Below are 24,426 nucleotides of genomic sequence, written 5' to 3'. Positions count from 1 at the left end.
AGTTATTCTGGTTTTCTCTGTTCCTTTTCATACAATCTGTGTTTCTATCAAAGACCAAACACAAACACAAACACACAAGCATAGAAAAAACACACAGACACAGACAAACACACACCACACACACACACACACACACACACACACACACACACACGCATGCACACACACACATATGCTTGCACACTTCCATGCACACATGAATGCTTGCACACAGTCACAAGACCTTAGGCCTTGGACCTTACTGTAAAAACATCTACTTCAATTCTTCTTCCTGATTTCACATTTTCTCCTAAGTCTCCTCCTATAGTATGTCCAACTCCACCCTAAACATGCAATCAGGACTGCTCCACCCTAAACATGCAATCAGGACTGCTCCAATCAGGGTTTTGGATGACATGACCACGCCGCCAAAGTCATGCTCCTTTCACAGTCCCGGTCTTTCTTGGTTTGTCAGTCAGACTGGGCAGGACTTTGCTCAGCTGGTTTCCAGGATACCACCTCCTCACTCTCATCTTCTTTTCTCTTGGCCACTTTTCCTTGGGCTCCTTTGCTGTAACTTCTCATATTTTGGATCCCTAAATACCACGGGATGTGAGACAGGAATCCTTGGCTCCCAGTTTGTCCTTTGGTTATCTCATTCAGTTTTAAGTGTCAAATGCCATCTCTAAGCTGACGTCCCAGCTGTCCTCAGGGTATTGATCACTCCCCGCAGCTCTCAGCTTTAATGTTGCCTTGCAAGGTGGCTTTCCAAGGTTATGCTAATAAAGTAAGAGTCCCTACCCCATTCCTTTATGTCTTTTCTCGACTCCCATTACTCTATGTCTTTACTCCGACTTTTTCTACTTGTACAATAGCACTTATTTGTCTATTTAAAGCTTTTTGGAAACAAAACCCATTATTTCCTTCATAGAGCGTGTTGCACACAGAAAGCTCCCAAACGATGCTTGCTGACTAAAACCGTGATTTCATTCAGCCTTGAAAATCCCCCAACAATCCTGTTAGAGAGCTTATTACAGATGAAGAAGCACAATAAGCTCAACCCATTGCCATGGAGCTGGCAATGCAGGTAGCCTTGTACTTGAGTGCACATCACCCAGCAGCTGCAAAGGACTAAGGGATCAGACCGTGGGTCACTTTTCGCTCGGTGCAGAGCTTAGCGTCAGGGCAACAGAGGAGCAGTGAAGTGGCAGGGATGGGAAGCTGGAGCGTGCCATGGCTTTGGTAAGGAGCTGATTTCATCCACAGGAAAACATACTTGCCCCTTTCCAGTTCCCTTGTCACCCAATCATGTGGACTTCTTGGGTCTACTTTGGTGCCTCATTGAAAATTGACTAATGGCATATTTCATGTTTTGCTATCACTGAAGACTCATGTGTTGATAATAGTTAAGTCAAGAATTAGTTAAAATCTCCAAACCAAGTTTTCTTTGAGATCTATCACATGAGAAACCTTCTTGCCGTTTCTATAGTAGCCTGTGAGTTGACATAATCCCTAAAGAAGCTTATACATTAATACCAGGGAACCATTTACTGTGCTCATGTGACGACTCAAAATGCCATGACTCACCAAATATACTAGCAAAATACTAAGCTAATTGAAGGGCATGCTATAGTTTCACCTGTAGTTACAGGTTTCCAAAAGTCCGATTTAGTGGACTTTTAAAAATATCCATACTTAAAATAGTTGACTTCCTGAGAGTTCGTGCTCTGTGAATTCTGACCTTTCAGGTTCCCCATACATGGGGTCATGGGTTTAAGGAATATTTCCATGTACATGATAGATGTTGTGGGTTATTACATAAAAATGGCTACTGTTTCCATGATGTAATGGACTGCTGTTTTCTGTTTCAAAGGAATCCAGCTGTTCACCCTCCAATACCTCCGAAACCCAGTTCTCCCATCGCTTCTCCTAAACTGAGACGGAACAACAGGTAAGGACTTGCCCTTCTGAGTGTCTCGCCAGGGTGTTGAAGTGACAGTAAGGGGATTGTGAATGGCTTTGTGCAAGGCATGGCCATGTTTTCTGTGTGCGTTCGCTAATTCGAGACTCACAGAACTTCCATCGATACACACATGTGATTACTTCTGCTTTAGAATAGTGCCGGCTATTACCTGTCTTAGTGAACCTTATCTTTGAAATAGCCATTGGCCGGCAGAATTAGAAGTGTTTGTATGGAAGTTCCTTATATATTAGCACTTGATGTAAATGAATGTATTTATTGGGCATATATCTCATGCCTAAATGAAACCGTATTAAATGACAATATGTGGATATATTTTATTTCTATTTTCTTGCAGTTAAGTTTCCCCTTAAGAGCTATATATTGTGATAAGGGATATTCTTACAGCTTTGTATTAATACTCAAGTCCTCAGTTATGCTTGAAATACCTTCTAGGCTACTACTTGATTTTTTTAAAACTAAAGAATTTTGTTTTATATCAAAACTATCATGACTATTGAAGAATATTCCAAATAACTTATCTCCAAGTCAGGAAAAACATACTTTATTTTCTACTTTGAACCTTTGCCACTCTATAATTAATATTTAGAAACAAACTCCGATGCTTGACAGTCTTCCTATGTGTCTCTGTTACAGAATTTGATGCTCTTGAACCATTTTTTCAAGATGGATGCCCCATCTTTTCATTAGGTTGCCAGGTTAAATCTCAGCGTCTCAGCAGAGACTATGTTGATCTGCCCGAATGCCTGCCTCTACTTCTTTTGTAATTTTGGCCTCTTGGGAGGGATTTTTGATGCCATGTAAGACACAACTATAGAATTGTTATTCATAAGTCCCAATTATAGAAGCCCCTTTTTTTAAAAAAAATTAGAGGGTGACCTGCTAGAAAGTGCTGACTAAAGAGCGCAGGTGAGTGGCACCGTGTGCTCATCCACAGGGGCTAATACTCTAGAGCTGAACTTCTGCCAGTAAAATCCCTCCAGATCGCTGAAATTTTGTCCTTAGGATATTGCTTTAATGAATCAGGAGAATAGTTTTTCACTGAACTAATTAATGAAATGGATTCATTTTATAACTTTTCATTTCTGCAATGATTATAATTATCTCATAAGAGCAAGGTCTCAGGTTTCCTGTCTTATCCGATTGGTTCTCTTAGTCTTATAGTATTAAGCAATTAAATCATAATTAGAATAGATTTTCTTGAGGAACTGAACTAAGTTGTCCCTGTACCACCTAAATTCTAATCTAAAAATCATGGACACTAGAGGGCTGTACATGTTTATATTCAGAAAAGGCTTAATTCCATAAGAATTGGTCAAATCCACTTTTACTACTCTCATTTCTTTCTTCCGGTAATGATCCAAAAACTAAAATTGGGACAACATGCATGTTTTAAAAACCTTGATCACTTTAATCACAGCATGGTGATTTTAATGAACGAATATGAAAGGGAAGTAATTAACACATGTCCTCAGGAGAACAAAAAAAAGAGTTGAATATAGCTTCTTGAGAATAAGCAAGAATGTATAAGTAGGTCAGCCACGGTCTAAGGAAAAGAGAGAAGTCTTATAAATTCTGACAACCTAGCATTGTACAATTTACTGCTATCAGCTCAACGTGGCCTTTCTTGGTGTGGGAGACGTACTTGAAAGATAGACTCACTTCTGTCTTACCCGAGAAAATACATTTCTTGGCAGTATTCACATGGGATAAGTCTTTAAGGAAAAAGATTATTTTGGTGCCTAACAAAAAAATGATTCTTAGTATTTAAAATGTTACATAATTGTCTAATGGAGATAAAGACAAAACACTTTGATGAATGGAAATATAATGAACAATGTCTAGATCAGACACGACTAAATGTACCTAGTGGTTTAAAACAGATGAAAAGAAGTTGATATTGTGAAATTAGCACTTCGTACTTTTTAGACTTTCAAAAAGGGGCATGGTTGAATTCTAGCCAATACAAAGAACTAAGGTAAAATTTTGCCAATAGTATAATATTTATATTTCTGAGCACAAATGTATTCTCATACATATAATTTAGCATGAAAGAGTTTTCTTACCTAACAGGCATTATTTTTAAAAATCCAGGCAGATACATGCAACTACAGCAGGTGCAAATGGAGAAGTCAATAGGCATGCTGAAAGAAATATAAGGTACAGAGATCTCTGTCTACATGTGTGTAATTGTACCAATAATAAAGCATGCTTTGTTGGAGTACTTTAAAATAATAAATTAGATAAAAGCAGTTTTCTGGTCAACTTTAGCTATAATAACCAAACTATTTTTGAGACAGGATTTCACTGTGTAGCACTAGCTGTCCCAGAACTTAATGTACACAAGGTCAGTCTCAATTTTGCAGAGATCCATCTGCCCCTGCCTCCAAAGGGCTGGTATTAAAGTGTGGTACTATGCCTGGCTAGGTAATACATGTTTTTATAGGTTCTTGTTCTTTAAATTTGTCGTAAGATTTACATTGCAAATCCAAAATTGTCTGAACATAAGGACAGGATGAGATGAAACCCTTTGAAGGAAGGAGGCTTTGCTTATCTCTGTATTTCCTGTACTTGCTTCAAGATATAGGACACTGTTGCTGGGTGGGCATAAATAAACAAGGAGGAATAGTTTTGCTTAGTTGAGCCCGTACTACAAAGGCTTCCCATTGGTTCTGGCTGTAGAAATCATGCTCAGCCTGTCCTGCAACATCAGGACAGATGGAACAAGAGGATTATTGCAAGTTTGAGGCCATTATGGTAAACACAGTGAGTTCTAGGACAGTCAGGGCTACACATGGAGTGCTGAATATGGGAGAAATAGTCTTCCATAAGGAGGAGCACACCTATTGGCTATCCAATACCAAACAGTCAGTCAGCCTTAAAACTGTATATACAAACAACCTTATACAGACTGGGTAGTGTGTGCTATGTACAGTCAGTGGACAGGGAGCCTGTGAATCTGAAAAGTGGACAGAGGGTATATGGAACAGTTTGGAGGGAGGAAGGGGGAGAAGGAAATGGTGTCATTACAGTATAATCTCAAAAAAATAAGAAAGGTTGAGGGGCGGGTGAGCCTTGTCTTCAATATATGAACCATCTCTCGAGTCCAGAACTTTTAAAAATGACTAAGATATTTTCCGAAGTAAAATTTCTTTTGTATTATCCCCTTGACTCTCAGAAGAGCCCTGGTTTGAAGCACAGACCACACACACACATATACCTCAGACTTGGAAAGAATCGGACTTCCCTGTACTTAGAATTTTTGTAAAACACTCCTCACCTCCACAGTGCTGTGTGTGTCACTGATGCCAGTGACATCTTAGTCCGCTGAAGGAAGTCAGTGGCAATGAAGGATGCTAGTGTCTGTGTGTACCATGAGTGGAGACAATGGGATCAACCTGTGATTCTGTTAAACTCCTCACTCCTGGCTATGGACCACCCTTCCCTCCACCAGAAACTCTAGGAAATTCAGTTCCAACAGTCTAGCTCCATCCCCACTGACCTGCTTGTCTTTCTGTTCTGTGAAGGACTGAGGATCTCGATGACATCATCAGCGTGGCTGCTTCACTTCAGAAAACTGACAAGGGGTGAGGTCCCAAAGCTCCAAAGCTTGTTTCCCGTCTTGTTTTTGTGGTCTAAAAGCAAGTCACTACCCCACTGGAATTTCTAAATATGAGCCAATTCCCAGTGATGCTTATTGTATATAATTAAGAAAGAAAAAAAAAGCTTTCAGTGTCTCTTTGTAAGTATCCATCATAGTGGGGGGTGCTGACATTTATGGATGCCTATCTTGACCATCCAGTCTATTCTTCCTAGTGACCTCAGGTCTCAATCAGATCTCCAGTCCCGTGTTTGTGTTGCTCGCCCAGATAATCCACTTATGTTTGCCCTTAGCACCGCCATTCCAATATCCTTGGACCAGTTCCCCTTTCTTCCCAGATGTGCTGTTTTCTGCTTCTGTTCTTCCATCTCTGCAGGCTTGACTTTTGAAAGTCATTTTTAGTTCTTCCATCCCTTTACCCTCTGTGAAGTACAGGTTTGTATGAACTAAATGTCTACAATGTCTCGTGTACATATGTGTCCTTCTGCCAGTTCAAGCCCTCACTGTGTCCAGGGTAAGACACTAGCATGGCTATTCAAATTGACTTCTACTCCTCCAGCCTCTCTTCCTTCTGCCCCTGTTCCTGCCCCTGAATGCCAGATATTTTTTTCTGTAAATATCTGCCATGACTCCTCATTACCCATTTAGTTACATGGGACTATGTCTGCTAAACTGGATCAAGAATAATTCAGTTCCAGAACCATTTCTGACTTCACCCACATGTTTATCCCATATTTGATACCAGCTTAGACCACTGTCTTTCTACAGTTCCAGACATGTTTGTTTCTGCTGTTCCTTCTACACCGTGCTCGATACCAGTCTCAACACCATCATGTCCATCTAGTCAAACCTATTGTTTTTCAAGGTCCAGCTCACACATCACATGCCCTGTGAAGTCTTCCTTGTGTGACCGACCCAGTGGAGTGCCACTCTTGTCTATCTCGGTGATGAGAGAGCTGATGCTTCTACTGCACAGTGCCTATTTGCTTTTTGATCTTCGTTATCTGCACAAACACGTCATCTTCTCTTTAATCTCACTGTCATCCCTTTCATCCTCATCTTTGGCGAAGATACTTTGTCTTAGTCACCAGAGATCATTTACATGCTAACATGCAGCTTTATCTAAAGGGGGAATATGTACAAATCCTGGCTGCAAATATCTCATTGCTTTAATCCCAGGCAGGAGAAGTTTTTCCCTGTTTAATGTAATTAAGCAACAACAATAATTTATTATTAGAGTGCATCTCACTAAAAGCCAAACCAAACACCCCCCCCCCACACACACACACACAAACACAAAGGCTGGACGTGCTGGCACACACCTTCAATCTCAACACTTGGGAGGCTGAGGAAATGTTGCAGACTGGACTGCAGAAGGAGCCCGTCTCTCCAAACACCGTTAATTGACCAGAGGGGACAATGACTCCTGGTTTTCTGTGAAGTTAATAAGAGCTTTGTGTTAGATGGACAATAGAAAGTTTCTGCATGTTTCATGTTCAAGTTTCATTTTTCTTTCATTTAAGAGCCTACATTTCTGATATTATTAATTTACTTCAAAGTTAGCTCTTCAGTACTGAGACTTAAATTGAGGCCTTCCTTATACAGGGCAGGAAAGTGATCTGTCACAGAGATTTCCTCAGGCTTTTTTTCCAATTTCAAATCAAGGTCTCTTTAAGTTTCCCAGGCTTGCCTTGAACTCACTCTGTAGTCCAAGCAGGTCTTGAACTTGTGGTTCTTTTGCCTCAACTTTCTGAGTATCTAGGGTGACAGGTCTGACACAGCCATACCTGGGTTGATATTTTGTTTTCATTAACAATGGAATGGATTTGAAGTTGGCGGTTGAGGGAAAGATAAGTGACTGATGGGGAAGAGCAGGGACAGCATGACATGAGTCACTCCACACAGTAAGAGCATCAGCTCAGCTTCCCCCATCCCCAGCCACAGGCACAGATCTCACAGAGACATACCGTAACCATAGCGAGAGAATGCTGAGTTCACATGGACCAGGGAAACGTACTGCGAGGGAGGCTCTCCGAGGGGACAGAAAGAACTCCATTATCCCAGCTGCTTTTGTGGGGCAGAGAGCTAGTGCTATCTGATGAAGGGCATTTAATTTGTTGCAAAGACAATGGTGAAACTTAATATCGAAGGCTTTTTATCAATTTGCAGTCATTTTGAAAGCTCGGGTTCTTCATTCAAAATGCTGACTCCATGGTATTTAATTTACCACAGAGTGTCTTCTCATGATTTATGCTAATTTTCCTGTGATAAACACCAGAGACCTTGAATCCTGAAAAATCTCATCATTGTGGCTCATGCCAGTCACAAAGGTCTGGGGCTAAAATTTACAGGATTCTTGCAGTTGCTCCTTCCCGTGGGATAGAAACAAATTTCCAGCTAGCCTCTGCTTATCAGGCAGCATTTCGAGCAAGAAACAATAACAGGACACTGTGTTTGGACACTAGGCAGTTTGTTTCCCATGAGGGTAGAATATTACTCCCTTCCCTTTTCTGTCAGGGGCAGCACCTGTTTTTCAAACATTTCAGTATTTGTTCTCAACTTTCAGTCTTATCATTAAATGTACAAAGCTTCTTTAAATGGATCATCTACATATTGGTGATGAATTGAACATAGGGAAGAAGGTCTCTAAGAGGACTGTCCTGGACAGTTCTGGCAATAGTGGTTTACTAAGCCTTTGCACCACACAGAACAGAGGCATCCACTCTGTTTGTGAATCTGAGACAGTATCTTGCTGTCTACAAATTCAATTGAAAGGTAAATATAGCAAGCATGAATTTTGTGAAAAATACTGACAAAGCCCTATTTATTATAATGGCTAAGACTAGGTGAGAATTTATGGCTTTCTAGGCATTATGCTCAGAACTGTATGCTAACTTATTTGATTCTTTTTAAAGATGAACATGATTAGTATTGTTATTTTACCTGTGGGGAAATTGTATCAACATGAGCTGAAGCAATTCATCAGGGTCAACAATGAATCATGGTGTCCTTTAGATGGTAGTGTCGATGTTTTTGGCTTAGAAGCTTGAAGGTCTAAATACTGGTCTCCTGATCAGCACTAGAGATGACCCAAGAAGCAAGAAGAATGTTGAGGAGGCTGGAGATGTGTGACCCCAGAGCAGCAAAGAGAGAGCCAAGATGTGTGAATGGAAACACTAAATAAGGAAGGCAAGGGGAATGGGGATGAGAGTAGATGGAAGAAGGAGAGAGAATCCGTGGAGAAGGCATAGCGTGAGGAGCACACAGGAAGAAGTAATAAAGAACACTCTTGGGGAGCACCCTAGCCCAGCTCCCTGCTTGGGGAAGAGAGCTGAGCCCTCCGTTTAAGGGAAATTCTCCAAGCTAGAAGCTTAACTTAAATAGCTCACGTCCCAAAAGGCTGCCAGAAAGGGGCTTTGCAGGTCTCAAAACTGGAAACAAGCTTGCAAGTTTAGTTGACCTAGAATGAACTTGTAGTGGAGTTTAAGAAATGAGCCCGTGTCTTTTGAGTCATTACTTTCTGGGCAGCTACATCATGTAAGAATAGAATCTGTAATTAACCGGTGCTCGTGTACTTGTCGATTCAGATAAAACTATTAAGCATCTACCTAAAGGTAATGTATTAAAGACTGACCAGACGCATTGTAAAGTACAGTCCCCAATTTGAAGTAGCGCATACTGGAAGGGACACTAACACACAACAGAAGCACAATTGCTACTGCTATAATGCATACCACAGCGAAGGTGACAAAGCAGATACAAAACCCTACATGCTGCAAGACTCCCAAACACAGGGGAGACTTCAGCTAATGGGCAGGAAAGGCTTCCTTGGCAGCATGGCATTTGAGGAACACCTTGAAGGATAAATAGAGTTTCACAGATAATTAACATGGGGGCTCACGTTCTATTTCTGAGTACTCAGGGTTATTTTAAGGTGAATCTGCCCTTTGACTCTGGGAAGGTTTTTTTTTTTTTTTTAAACTAATATTACATTTTGTTTTCTCTTCCCAAAGTGAAGAACTGGACAATCTCATTAGAATGAACAAAAGCTTGAACAGGTGAGGTTTAAAAAAGTCTGTTTTTCATGTTATTGTTGAATTGAACGTTGTGACTTCTTGTATCATCTTTTCAGAATCAAAAACAATGCTCAGTTTTAGAGTAGGAGGATCAACATATCTGAATAGTCAATAATACCTCACAAATCTTGGATGAAAAGCTAGGAGAAATAAACAGTTATTAAAGTACTAATATTTAAGTATCTTTGATTTTCATATTCTATAAAATTTAAGGTAGTTTTATGTTTATGCATATACCACAGTTCTTGGTATTTTAATACATTTATATATACATAGTCTCACTTGATTGATGAATATTTTGAGTTGAACCACTAATATCTCTGTTATTATTACCTCCCAGTCTTGAATCACTTGGACCTGTGAAACAAAATATTCTAGGAGAGACGAATGAAGGACAGAGATAGAAAGGGTCAGCAGATACCAAAGGGAAGGAAGAAGTATAGAAACGTCCACTTGTTTCATCGACCTAACGCTATGAAATGTGGTTTTCATGTGCTGTTTTGAAAACAGTGATCTGTGGGATGAGTGCCAAAAAGTCGCCTAGATGTGCTGCTCTTCACTTCCTTGTCTTTACAGACAGGAGGTTTTAGATCAGGAGCTGTGGAGGCAGGTGTGAATGAGTGCATGTGGCTGACCCATGAGGCATAGGCAGTAGAGGAACCAGAACCAGAGGAAGGGAAAATGTCTTGTCAATAGCATCTCAGCACCATTTGAGGAAGCCACGTGGGGATTTGGAGGCAGTGTTGCAGGACGTTTTCAGGATATCCTGAAACATCAGTCTTACATCATGGATAATACTGGCTTATGCTAAAATGAATATACATGTATATGCAATTAATGGAAAAGTGACAGAGACCATGAATCTGAAAGGGGGTGTGCATTGGAAGGGTGGCAGAGAAGAAAGGGAAAATGATGTCATTATGTTTTAATTTCAAAAATAAAAAGAAAACAGGGGCTGGAGAATGGCTCAGCAGTTAAGAGTACTTGAGGCTCTTTCAAAGGACCTGGGTTCAGTCCCCAGCACCCACATAGTGGCTCACAGCCATCTGGGACTCTGGTTCTGGGGGATCTGATGCCCTCTTCTGACCTCTACAAGAACCAAGGGTTGTGCATGGTGCCCAGACATGCTGTCAGGCAGAACACCCATATACATACATTTTTTTTAGAAAAGAATAAAAGATAAATAAAAAGGAAACATTTCATGGCCTTGAACAGCATTGCTACAGACCTGTCACGGCCTGCATATCCCTACTTTATCTCTTTGGTTGCACTTCCTGTCAGGCTTTCTGTAATTTAAATTTGGAGTTTGTGAAAACACCTGTGTAGAATAAAGCAGTTTCCCAAACCAAAGCTCATCTTTCCTAGCCAGCTTCTATTTCACATGTGCACTGGTATAAGCTTTTGGTATCATTATTACTGACAAGATTTTTTAATCAATGTATTTAAAGAAATCAAGGTCTTGATGGCCTCTTCCGAGCAAACCTGAAGGGACAGCAGATAGACAAAAGGTAAGTGTGTCTGTCCGTCCTAGATGTCCTGTGTCTCAGACTGCTTACCTTGTTCCTTCAGATGGTGGAGGTGGAGGGAAGGGAACTGTATCCTCTGGCAGACAGACATACTAACAGATGGGCTAGCTCTCTCAGCATTGTACATTTAGTTCAGACATAATTGCCCGGAAGGATCTCTGCTCTTCCATTCAATGAGAGTAAATGAGCAATTCATAGGAAATGTTTATTATATTTGACCTTTCAAGATACCCCCCAATTTCACTTCAACATGTGGTTTTTATTGCATTTTGTTTTTGTTTCCAGAGCCCAGAGTCTTGAAAGTCTCATCTATATGAACACCCAGATGGACAGAGATGGCAAAGGGTAAGAGCCATCAAGTCAGGCCACTTTGGGTAACCCTTTGACTGCCTTCTGTTGTCAGCAGGAGGCCGCCTTCTCTGGCCAGGATCAGGCGGTCTGGTGGCACAGACTCTGGGTAAGGGTCAGAGAAGGCCGGGTGCCTCAATAGTGGTTCCACCGCCATCATGGATCTCAGTAACCTAGTCAAGTGCCTTAGTTTCTGGGGACTTGTTTCCTCATCTCATAAGGAGAAAAGTGTGCCCCAGATGATCTCTACACTCCCTTTCATACTAAAAATGAAAGAAGGCCTGCCAGTTACTGTAGGAAGTTTATAGCTAAGTATATTGACCACAAGGTGTTTTGGTTCTGGGAATGGATCCACTCGACACTGAAGTCCTTAGAATGTGGAAGGCACTTCTTAGATGGGATCTTGGTCACACCTCATATATTTATCTTTTCATAAGTATTTGTAAATACCTTAATGTTGAAAGACACTGAAAAATTCTGTAGTGGGTTAATTAGTGATTAAAAACTAAGCTAGTAGCTTTTAGGAGATGAATTTACAATTATAAACTCATAGTGACTGACTAGGAAATTGGCTTTTCATTACTGATAATATTTTTTCACATTGAAAGAAATCAAACTTCTGACAGTCTTACTAAATCAAATTTCTGAGCAGTCAAGAATGACGAAGGTTAAGACTTTCCCCACTCTCCTGAGACTGGCCACTAACTTTGCATTTGGTTAGACATTAAACTTGCCTTTCTAAGATGACAATTATTTCTGTTGTCACATTTATTTTTCAAAACCATTTATCTGTGCCAGTGTGTGCATGGAATGATACCCTAGTTTTCCAAGTCAACGTATCAGATACACAATCGGCTTTCTGTCGGCTTCCTGATCCAGAACACATAGTGAAGTCTCTATCATGGGAAAGGCTCTTCAGAACAGTCACACAGGCATGTTGATGCAATGTAGGTGATGTCCTCCAAATGGAGAATGAGGGGGAGAGCAGGCAGTAGTTTTGCAGCATCAGTTTGTGTTTTAGAGGAGAAAAATGACATTTCAGATCTTTTAAAACAAGAAGCTTAGAGAGTGCCAAAAGAATGCCAGAAAACAGGAAGAGCAGGGTGAGCCTTGACAGTCATGGTATGGGCTCAAGGGGGAGGGACATGTAATGTGAGACAGCTTGGTGAGGAGTAAGTGACCTTGCAGGTATAGGAAGGAGAAACTCCTCATTTCTTGTCCTTATTCCCTTCTCCATCTTACAGTGAAAGAACTTAATACGTCAATAATTTTATCACAATGAAATCCATTAGAGATGAAAATGTCAACATGCAGCACTTGGTCAATGGTGTAGTGTTAGGGGATTAGCTTTTACTTCTTTATTTCTCTAAGAGAAGGTCTTGTCGTGTAGCCCCAATTAATCTCAAACACACAATCCTTCTGCCTCAGCCTTTCAGGTGCCTGGATTACAGGCATGGACAACCAGTAGCCTCTAATAATTCTTAGATTTTAGTATATTAAAGTTTCATTCTATGTGATCAGTTTGCATAAGGTATTAAAGTCAGTGCAGTTATTTCTACTCTTCAAGGTGATGTTATACCTTTTTAGGACACTCTGGAAAGTTTTATGGGAAATAATTTCTCAAAGTCTTCAAAATATGTTCATTTAAAGTGTTGATCAATTAATTGATTTCTACCTAGCATGAATGAATTTTTGTGCTTAAATACGACAAAACTCCATGCATATGTTAAACTTAGCCTCCTAATCTACCCCCAAAAGAAAAGGCTGAGGCCTGGTGGTAAAGTTTGCTTTCAAACTGACTCAGTTGTAACCGAGTCATGGTTGATATCTTGAGGTTGAGGTGTCTCTCGAACATTTTATGCCACTTTAATTAGGTATTTCTGAGAATTTCCAGCTCTAGGCTCTGATTGCATCTTATTCCTGCTGTGAGAAATCTGCAGCAGTCCTAAGAGATTCTGAACATGCCACTGAATTTCTTTCTCACACACTTTCTTTCCTCAAGAAATCAAGCCTTTGGAAGTCTTAAGAAAATCAATCAAAGGACGGACAAAGAGAAAGGGTAAGTCAAGCGTCTTCATTGGTGAGAGTCTTTCTTTTGGTTAGCTTTTTACTCCTTGTCAAACTGGGAGCGTTATACTTACGTTCTTTAGGTTCTGATGAACTCTTTAGGTTCATCAGAAATAGTAGGTCAAAGGAATGCAAGTCATTTCTAAAGAGTGGCCATGCAAATTCTCTACCAAATCTCTTGTTCTACATTTTCTTGAATAGTAAAAACACATATACATTTTAAATGTGAATCAAGAAATGTAAAGGAAAAATTTCAAAATGAGAGACATGATGTAGACTGGTTTAAATCAAGTACCACTGTGGAAATTAATAAAGATAAGAAGCTAGAAAATGGGGTAGGGAGATGAAGGGCTCAGTCAGTATAATAGCTGCTGTGCAAGCACGTGGACATAAATTCAGATCCCCAGCACTCATGTGAAGGCCTAGTAAATGGGGAATATCAGAAACCCTAGCACTTAGGGAGCAGGAGATAGCGGGATGCCTGGAACTTGCTGAGCAACGGTCCAACTGAATCTGCGACCTCCAGCTCCAATGAGAGATGCAAAGTAGAAAGCAATAGAGTAAGAAACTTGATGTTTACCTCTGGGATTCACATGCACACAACCATACACTTGTACACATATACCCACATGCACACATATCATACACATGAATACAAATACACATACCACATATACAAACTCACCAAGTTAAGCCAAGGATAATTAAAGCAAAGGTCTTTCTGGTCAGTTTCTAGAAACATCTGACACCACAATCAGGCACATTCTCATTTACACAGTTAGGGTTATTATTGATGAGATGAAATACCATGGCCAAAGCAATGTGGGGAGTAAAGGGTTTATTTAGCTTACACATCCACAGCACTGTTCACCACCAAAGGAAGTCAGGACAGGAACTCAAGCAGGTCAGGAACTTTGAAGCAGGAGATGATGCAGAGGCCGTGGAGGGATGCTGCTTACTGGCTTGCTTGGCCTGCTTTCTTATAGAACCCATGACCTGGGCACAGGGATGGCACCACCCACAGTGGACTGGGCTCTCCCCCATCTATCAATAATTAAGAAAATGCTCTACAGGCTTGTGTACAACCCCTTCTTATGGAGGCATCATTTTCTCATGGAGGTTCGCTCCTCTCAGGTGACTGTAGCTTGTGCCAAGCTGACATAAAACTAGCCAGCACAATGGTTTTCAGAGAATATTGCATGTAATCTGGCATAAGTTTTTCAATTGCATATTCATACGATATATTCTGATCACTGTTTCCTCTCCCCCATTTTTGCCAGTTTCTCCCCACCTCCTTACCCAATTCAACACCTTATTTCTTTAGAAAAACAAAATGGTCAAATAAAAAACAATGAACCAGAAAACAACAACAAAAAAGCACAGGAAACCACCACCACCACCACCACCACCACCACACACACACACACACACACACACACACACACACACACACACACACCACCTAAAAAACACAAAATTAAAAACCATATACAAAAGACTAGTGAGATTTAAAAAAAAATGCCCAATATATGATAAGCAATTTCTAAAACACTATTGAGTTTTTTTCTGTTGGTCATCTGCTGCTAGGCATGGCACCCCCTTAAGTGAGCTTTATTTACTCAGTGACCCTCCATTGGAGAAAACTTCTCCTTTTCAGTTGTCTATTAGGGATAACTCCTTGGATAGAGATGGGAGAGAGTTGTCCACTCCTCTCTCTCAGTGCTGGGGCCCCATCTAGCTTGACCCTGTGCAAGTCCCTGTGTACTTGGCCACAGTCTATGTGAGGTCATATACATGTCAGCATTCCCGTGTGGCAGACACTGTTTTCTTGGTGCTGACATAGGCTTTGATGACTTTCCCCCCACACACACCCAATGAAGCCAAGACCTCAGTCCAGTTACCAAAATGAATGCCACAGCAGATAAAAGCATCAGAAGGTGCGAACTGCTTGGCTGTCTGAGTCTCAGGCTTCTCTTGGCTTAACTGGTAACCTTCTCAGTGGTATGGAGGGAATCACAGTTTCTTTCTTTTGTGTCTTACTTCTGCAGCACTGTTCTTCACTTTAAAGAGTGTATTGTTATTACACTGAAATTTACATTTATATATAGCACGACAAAATCTTAACTATATAATGTGGTCAATTTTATACTAAAATATATTTGGTATCTGCATAATAATTTTCACCAAAGGTTGAGTTAATCACCAAAAACAGAATGGTGATATATATCTAAATCTATGGAAATGTCATGAAGCTAATCCAAGCATTCTTTTCATAAGAGGTAGAGATCTTGATAATGTTATGAAGATCAACCCCAAAGGACATGAAAATACCTCTGGGTAAGTCTCACTAATGTCTCTGACTCTGATTTCTACATAATAATCAGAAGGCAAATGACTTTTTAGATTCATAACCATAATTTAAAGTATGGGATTAGCCAATAAAGATGAGAAATGTGGCCATTCATTCTTGTCTTCCATAAATATATTTATTTTAAAATGATTGTCTCAATATTTAATGCTGAGTTACTTTTCTCTTTGATTTGGGGCATTATTTCTTTTTAAGTACTAATGAGAGAATAGAATTCTTTATTTAAAGAATGCAGCCTTCACATAATTCCAAAGTACATTTCCAGATTGACACAGACATCCAAGTCAGGTTTGGCTAAGACTCCCACAAGTCACTTCCTCTAAGGATGGTGATTTCAGCTACGGCCCAGGATGAGGTTGGGCCAGGACCTAAATGGGAGTAAAGAGTCACAGTTGTATCCCCTGTTCAGAGCTATGATGCCTTTGGTACTCAATCCCTACTTAAACTATCCCCACTGTCTACTTGGAGCATAGCTTATGCACCTCTTGATTTTTAATGGGGCAGCACATAGATCCAGTAAGAAGAGAGTCATTATGTTTCCTATTATGTAATGAGTTTTGGTTTTTTTTTTCTAAATCTTGCTCTTTGTTACTCTTAATAATTGACTCTGAAGCTGGGTGGTGGTGGTGCATGCCTTTGATCCCAGCACTTGGAAGGCAGAGTCAGGCGAATCTTTGTGAGTTTGAGGCCAGCCTGGTCTACAGAATGAGATCCAAGACAGGCACCAAAACTACACAGAGAAACCCTGTCTCAAAAAAACCAATAATAATAATAATAATTGACTCTGAGGCAAAGGATATTTAAAAGGTTTCGACATGAGCATGATTGATAGGTTTATATGAGGGAATGCTTTCTTAGTATTTCAATTTTGTTAAATCATTATGTTCTTATCATTATTTTCTTATTATTAAAGAAACGAACAAAAAAGAGATTGTATCAATTTGTTGAATAGGAGTTTGTATTCAGTCTGGTGCCACTGAATAACTTAATCTAATTTCCCTTGCTTCACTGTGGCCCACTAGAAGTGATCTAACTATAGATGGATCTAAAGACCAGGCTGACTTTGTTCAGGAAGAAGTTTCACATGTACTTGTATTCTGAGAACAGAACAGACAGTACCTATTCTGTTAGAAAATTAATAACCTGAAATGGCCTCCAGCTTAGATATAAGACATCTGTTCTTTACATTTAGAACTTTAAATGTTCACACTGGTGCAGAGAACGTTTACATTTACCACTTCTTAATATCTGAGCTATTATTCATTTGATTAGTGTTTTATTTTAATGACATTCATTAGAACTAATTTCCTTTTCCAAAGAAAACAAGACATCGATGGATTGATTAAAGTGATTCCTGAAGCAAATAAAAATATGAAGAGGTAATGTTGTCTAGAGCTTCCCTTTGCCAGGCAATTAAGCATTAGAACGCTAGTGTTCATGTTTGGGATGCTGAATTGAACTTCAAGACCAAACAGCTCATTTATTTTCTCAAACACATTTTATTAAGCAGTTTGGTAGGAGTGATGCACAGAGTCATTTGCATTTTGTTCTTTGGTGACATTTGTTATCTGGTAATTTTAAGAAATTACAAGATAGTTTTGAATAAGCTTCTCAGCTATGTTATTTAATTGCGTATTAGTGTATATGTGTATGTATAAATAGTATATGAAGTGTACATGTGAGAATTGTATCTATGAAAGTGTGTGAGTGAGTATATTTGTAGAGGTATACATAAAAGCACATGTGTATGTAAGAATAGAGTATATATAAGTGCTTGTGTGTGTGTGTGTGTGTGTGTGTGTGTGTGTGTACAAGACAGTGTGCATGTGCATATAAACTGTATTTTGAAACTGAACTTGTTGCCATGTAGCTGAAAATAGCGTATTAAATAATTTCATGAACTCTTTTCCACTTAACTAACTCAGTGTATGATATCATTTGTTGACTCTGACCTGTGTCACCGATGCCCCAGAGGCTCTGCTGGCAGAGCAAAGGCTCAGCTAGCTTAAAACTGTTGTACATGCTGCCAAGCTGCCCTGCTTTGGGCTGTGTGGCACAGTCAGAGGCACAATCACCCAGGGAATTCGGCAAAACAACTAAATCTTGCATCCTTGCTGAGAAAACACATTGGTCTCTTGATTCCTTAAGTGGTTCAGGAAGATAACTGAGGTATTAATGTGAACAGGGAATCTGAAAGCCCTGGTTCAAATTCAGCTTCTGACTAACCATGTCACTGACCCTGTTTACTCAATGTCTTAAGTAAACATTACTTAATTTTCCATTGCTGTGATAAAGACCACGGCCAAAGCAACTTGGGGAGGAAATGGTTTATTTTACCTTACAGTTTTATATCACAGCCCATCTCTAAGGGAAGTCAGGTCAGGAGCAAACAAGGCAGGAATCTTGAGACAGGAACTGGTGCAGAGGCCGTGAAGAAGTGCTACTTACTGGCTTGCTCTTGTGGCTTTCTCAGTGTGCTTTCTTATACCATCCAGGACCATCCCAGGGGTGGCATCACTTGCCTAAGCGGTAGGTACACCCACATCAAATATCAATCAAGAAAATGCACCAAAGTTTTGATCAAAGGCAAATCTGGTAGAGGCATTTTCTCAATTGGGGTTCTCTCTTCCAAAATGACTCTAGCATGTGTCAAGCTGACACAAAACTACCCAGCACACTCATCTATCAAAGAGGAATCACCGTTCTCTTGTGCTTAGCACATGGTAGATACAAAAAGTGAATCGGAAGTCAGTGTTAGAAAAACATTCTGATTAATTACATTTTCATAATGGTCTAGACAGTCTATATATTTAGTTCATCTTGATATCTTAAATTATTTTCCTATTTAATCTATTTAGTATTTATTAGAACACTTCAAACTGTGGCCTATTATTTCTTGTATATTGAAATGGGTGTGTGTGTACATGACTAGGTATGCACTTATGTATGTTTTGAATGCTTGCTCACATGTGTGTGTTCTTATATAAGCACATGTGTATGCTTAACATGTGGAGATATGTGCCTGTGTATGTATGCAGGTGGACATGTGCCTGAATGTGTGCACGTATGTATTTTGAACAAGTGAATTATTGCATATATAAAAATAGTGGTTGCGTATTTATGTGTGTATGTATACATGACTGTATGTGCACATGTATGTATGTATGTATGTGGACACATGTGAAATATATATCCATATTTGTATGAGTGTGCTTTCTATGATCTTTTAAGGATACTACTTTTAATTTACTTTTTACACAATGAGATTCTGTAGACATTTTAAATAAATAATTGGAAGCTCTGTCAGGAACAAGCATGACAATTCTCAGCATCCTTGAAAATAGTCAGACTTTGCAGCAAGGTCCTGTAATTCCAGTCCTTGGAAGGTAAAGATAGGAGGCCCCCTGGACATAGCTGCCTAGCTAGCCTTACCAAATTAGTGAGCGCAACATTCAGTAAGAAGCCCTTTAAAAAAAAAAAACATGGAGAGTGATATAGGAAAACACAAGATATCAACTTCTGGCACGCACGCGCGCGCGCGCACACACACACACACACACACACACACACACACACACACAGCAAGCTTCCTTCTTTATTTAAAAGCTTTGCATCTCAGGTGGAATAAAATTCTAATGCTTAGAGACAAACTTTTACTTTCTCAATAAAGTCCGACCAAATAAACCTTTTGTATTTCAGGTTCATTCTTGCCTTAAGACGTTTACACGTGCTGTTCCCATTTTCTGGAATACTGTCACCATACTGTCTTCCTTTCAAACAGGTCACTTGTGACTACTGAATGTGATTAAATCACACTCCCCACTTGTCCTCAGTACTAAAAACACCAAATACTTTTTAAAGTACAGAATTGTTAGCTGAAAATTGTGCCATTCACTTCAATGTTTGTCTGTGTTCTGCTTTTCCCCAGTTTGGAATGGAAACCTCATGGAGACTAATTCTATGTCTGTTTTGATCACATCCATCCCACCACTTGGCAGAGCCTAGATCATTGGTCTGTGCTATTTATGGACTGCAAGAACATATAAATACTGATGATATATACACTATGAGGCAATGATTCACAAAGTTAAACTTCAAATCATTATAATAATTAGAGTACCACATTAATTATTTTTTACTGACTTCATGTAATAAGAATTTAAATAACCCTGTTCATTTATAGGGCTCATTTAATGTTTAAAGAGAATGAAGTCTACATAATATAATGGACGCAAACTCCTCAATCAGCACTCTCAAAGAAAGGGCTTGTGGTGCTTGCTGATCTGTTACTGATTTGAATACTACAATCTTCTAATTGTAACCTGGGATTTTTTTCCCTAGGACCATGTGATTCACATTCCATAGGCTTCATTTAGGTGGAAAACAACAAAGGCTAATCTGGAATACAGCAGTTGTTTCTGTGGGGTTAATTGTTTCATTATTGTCCTAATGAAAGTCCACATATTTTCTCTGTTGTCTTTAGTCTGAGTATCACATCTTGGGACATCTGGATCAAGCAAAAAAGCTTGGGTCAACATCTGGTTGCTTCTAAAAACTGTATCTTTGATGTTGTGTAAATGAAACCTCAGAGACATCTTCGTGGGGTCATCAAGTGTGGAGAGAGAGTGGTAAAGCTCACTTCTGAGGAGGCTCTTCTCCCCATGTGGCATCCTCTGTAGATCAGAGCAGTGTTTGCTGGTGAGATGTATGTGAAAAGCACATGCATATGCAATAAGAGAAGCATCATTCCAGGAGATCAGAAGCAGGCAAGTAGTTCAGGCCAACAGTGAAGTGCTCAAGTGTTCATCAGCAACTGTGGAGGTCATAGTTCAACCAATATGGCTTACATTTTGGTATATTTCAGGAGTCTATAGACTTCAGTTTTCTTATTATTTATTCCTAAAACAATCAATTACAATGTGTCATTCTAATGAGTTATGAGTACCAGAATTAGATACCAAATTGTATATAGTGCATTTTAAACAAATTGGTATACTTATCTTAATGCACTTTTGTAATAGAAAATGTACCAAAAATATCAACAAAATGTAGATTTTAAAAAGTTTGTTTTATATGTGTTGGAGGTTGCCACCAAGAGAGAATGCTTTCTGGAATGTTCTGTGAGAGAAGTATATGGTCTAATTAAAAAATGTTTTGTATACTTGGAAGTGGTTAACAGGGTACCATTAGATGCAGAGCTCTAGTGAAATTTTGCTAATAGCCAAATGTCTGCAGGTTAAAATATTGTCTCACCAAGTCATTCATTATATAATATATATATATATATATGTGTGTGTGTGTGTGTATACATACATACATACATACACACATACACACATACACACATACATAAAATCTCCCTCCATCCCTGCACTATCACCTCTAACTCATTGGCATGATCTCAATAAGTGCTTATATTATTTCTGAGGCTTAATAGTTTCTTTCACTCTACTAGATGAAAATCTACTATTAACCACTCTGTTTTTTTCAATGTTTTGAAGGGGCCAGAGCCTTGACAATCTGATCAAAGTCACCCTGGAAGTAAACAGGAGTAACCAGGGGTGAGAGAATTATGTCTTATCTCTCTTCTTCCTGTATCAATTATGTAGCATTTACAAAAGGACCCAGAAAGTCTAAAGCTCTTTGCTTACTAGATGGGGTACTGAGCAAGTCCCATGGACACTGAGCAGCGGCTGGCCAGTCATAGCATGAGGAACAGGCTTATTCTCTCATTGGCAGCAGAGAGCAAGAAGGATCAAGTGGCATAATGGTTATAAGGTCCCTTTAAAACAAAAGTGCTGACAATGAAAATTATTATCAGAACACAATTTGGTTGTGACTACAGGGTTAGCATGCCTGTTTCTGGGTAAACCATTGCTTTGTTCCAAAATAAGCTAATGAAAAATAATCTCAACCATGCCCTAATGTTAGAGGTTTCTTTTGAGAATAAGTGGGAAACGAAGCCAGTATATCACAGTATATCATAGGATTCAAAGCAAATTGGCCAGTTGATTTATTTCCATTTTTATTGAGTAGGTTTTTTGTTTGTCTGTGTAAAGTTACAAAGGTCTTAATAATTTCATCAAGGTGAATTCAACAATAGTAAAAAGTTTTCAAGGGTAAGATTTAATATGCTCCTCCTTTTGGTTTTATGCTGATCAGTGTTTATAAGTGTAATGAAATCATCAGTTAAGTTGGCTGATCCCGATTGAAGTGACCCTGACCACCTTATATCTGAGACATTAGAGACTTTTGTCAGATAATTTCCAGTACAGTGAAGGTAGCTTTGATCATTTAGTTAAAGTTGTTTTTCAATAAATACAGAAAACACTGTTATTGGTTGCCCTCTTTTAGCAGAGCATGGCACAGAATAAGGGAGAGCCCAGTAGACTAGAGCCCACAGACGTGAGTCTAGGTGTCATCTCAGACTAGTCAGGACTGGTCAGTTTGTTTGGGCTTTGGCTTTTCCTTTAACTGTAACTCCCTGTTCACTGGATACTTTCAGAACCAATTCCATTACTAAGATTCAACAAAACGGCTGGTGTCAGGGTGTTAGTAAATATTTTATCATAAAGCATTTATCTGTTTTAACAAATAATTTCAACCATTTTAATGTAATTTAATTAATATTAATATTTTTTAGGGGTCAGAGTCTTGACAGTTTCATCAAAGCTGTGCCCTCAACCAACAGAGCTAGCCACGGGTAAAGTTTATGAAACTTTTCTCTCTCCTTTTTTCCAGTTCACTCTTAAAAATCAGAGAAATCCTTTATACTATCCTAGAGACGTCCCTTGGAGGGGATGCAAAAACAGAAGAGGGGTGTCACCAACCCATAGGCTGGTGCTGACACCCCTACCCAGGCTTCCCCGGCTATGGACTGTGGTGGGAGACAGGAAGTCCTTGAAACACAGAGGTGGACTCATTCTATTGCAGCATTTGTGTTCCATGCTTGGTGCTTATGGTGGATTGGCATTCCCGTGGGATAAGGCAGCATCCTAAGAGGATTTCTTAAAACAAAGCTGCTGAAATAGAAATATGCAGATGGCAAAAGTTTCTCCTGTCTTCTTCACCCATTTATTCCCTTCCTTCTTATTGTGTAAAACCCAACCGACTCTAAAGTTAGGAAGCCGTGTGTGTGTGTGTGTGTGTGTGTGTGTGTGTGTGTGTGTGTGTGTGTATTTGTCCTCTGTGTATGTGGATCTATGTATGGGGGCTGATTCATGGATTGTGTGTATGTTGAGGTCAAAAGTGGACTTAGTGTGTCTTCCCCAGCTGCTTCCACCTTCTATTACTGGGGCAAAATCTCTCACTTGAAACCGCAGCTCACAGATTAGGCTAGTCCAGCTAGGATTCAGCTTTTCTAGCTAGCCAGCATGCCCTGGGGATCTCTGTCTGTTCTCTCACCATCCTTCTTACCTGCCTAACATCTTACATGGTCCTAGGAATCCAAATTCCAGGCTTTATGCTTGTGTACCAAATGCTACCCACTGAGCTACGGCTCTGGGTCATTAAAAATCACTTTCGAGTCATTGAAAAATAAAAAAAGATACTTGTATTTCCTATAGAAAGAACTTTCCCTGTGACGTACCAGGTCAAGCAAACAAAGAAACATAATCAAACCATAAATATGCATTGCTGTGTCAGCCTGAGTTGAGTTAGATATGAATGGTCTATAGAGACAGGCCTTCTTACCAACTGTTTCCTGTCTCTGAGACTAGGGCTGATCTCTGTTTTACAGTGTGTAACAACTGTAACGAAAAACAAAGCTCATCTAGATTATACCAGAAGTCCCCAGCAGCTTTTCCCAAAGATCTAAATAGCAAATAAATCAGGTGTGGGAGGCCAAAATAATTTCTCATTTAACTACGTAACCCTGCCACGACTGTGAAAGTAAGTAGAAAATGCCTTGTAAATAAACGAGAGTGTTTGTGTTCTAGCACATCTTTCCTATAAAACCAGTCTGTAGCAGGAATTTATCCTGGGGAGAGGGGGCTTACTCGGATGATCACTAGCCTAGATAGTTTGTATTTGGGAGGGAGAGGTGATTCAATTCATGGTGTAGTTGAAGCAGCTTCTCCAACACAGCCAGCTGCTCTGCCTTCCATAAATGATTTCATCATAGTAAAGCTAAGCTGGTGATGTTGTTTTCCTGTATTTGAATCTTCAGTGCTAAGTTGTCCTGAGATTCTCATAACCCAAATAAGAATAAAACCTGTTGTTAGACACTGAATGTAGACAGCAAATAAATGCTTTACAGTGAAAGTGTAAAATCCAGTGCAGAGCTCCAGAGCTTCGGTTCTGAATGGCCATTCTAACTACAGAGAAACCCTTGTGATGTGTAGACTTTGTGTCTGGTTCATTTAGGTGTGTGATTTGTTTATTTGTAAATTGTGTATAATAAAGTTTATTTAAGAAGAGGATTCAAGTCATGCTGGAGTTTTAAATCACTAAATATGAATTTGATTTGATGTTAAGGTTGA

General features: G+C 39.6%; 1 protein-coding gene across 4 annotated transcripts in view; it reads left to right on the top strand.

Moving 5' to 3' along the window:
* The window catches only part of Scel (sciellin), a 97,245-nt gene that overhangs the window by 44,753 nt on the left and 28,066 nt on the right, over window positions 1-24,426 (top strand). The window contains exons 9-19 of one of the 4 annotated variants that reach the window (XM_028864819.2): window positions 1,853-1,930; window positions 4,055-4,120; window positions 5,488-5,547; window positions 9,575-9,619; window positions 11,086-11,145; window positions 11,449-11,508; window positions 13,514-13,570; window positions 15,856-15,915; window positions 17,266-17,325; window positions 21,448-21,507; window positions 22,590-22,649. In XM_028864819.2, the coding sequence (XP_028720652.1) occupies window positions 1,853-1,930; window positions 4,055-4,120; window positions 5,488-5,547; window positions 9,575-9,619; window positions 11,086-11,145; window positions 11,449-11,508; window positions 13,514-13,570; window positions 15,856-15,915; window positions 17,266-17,325; window positions 21,448-21,507; window positions 22,590-22,649 (666 nt within the window). The remainder of the gene's footprint in view (window positions 1-1,852; window positions 1,931-4,054; window positions 4,121-5,487; window positions 5,548-9,574; window positions 9,620-11,085; window positions 11,146-11,448; window positions 11,509-13,513; window positions 13,571-15,855; window positions 15,916-17,265; window positions 17,326-21,447; window positions 21,508-22,589; window positions 22,650-24,426) is intronic. The other 3 variants (XM_037208341.1, XM_037208340.1, XM_037208342.1) reach the window with 3 other exon arrangements.

Source organism: Peromyscus leucopus, chromosome 9 (assembly GCF_004664715.2).
Source record: "Peromyscus leucopus breed LL Stock chromosome 9, UCI_PerLeu_2.1, whole genome shotgun sequence".
In the NCBI taxonomy this organism is placed as follows: Eukaryota; Metazoa; Chordata; class Mammalia; order Rodentia; family Cricetidae; genus Peromyscus; species Peromyscus leucopus.
Note: the sequence above shows the minus strand (reverse complement) of the source record. Positions and strands in the feature narration are given on the sequence as shown.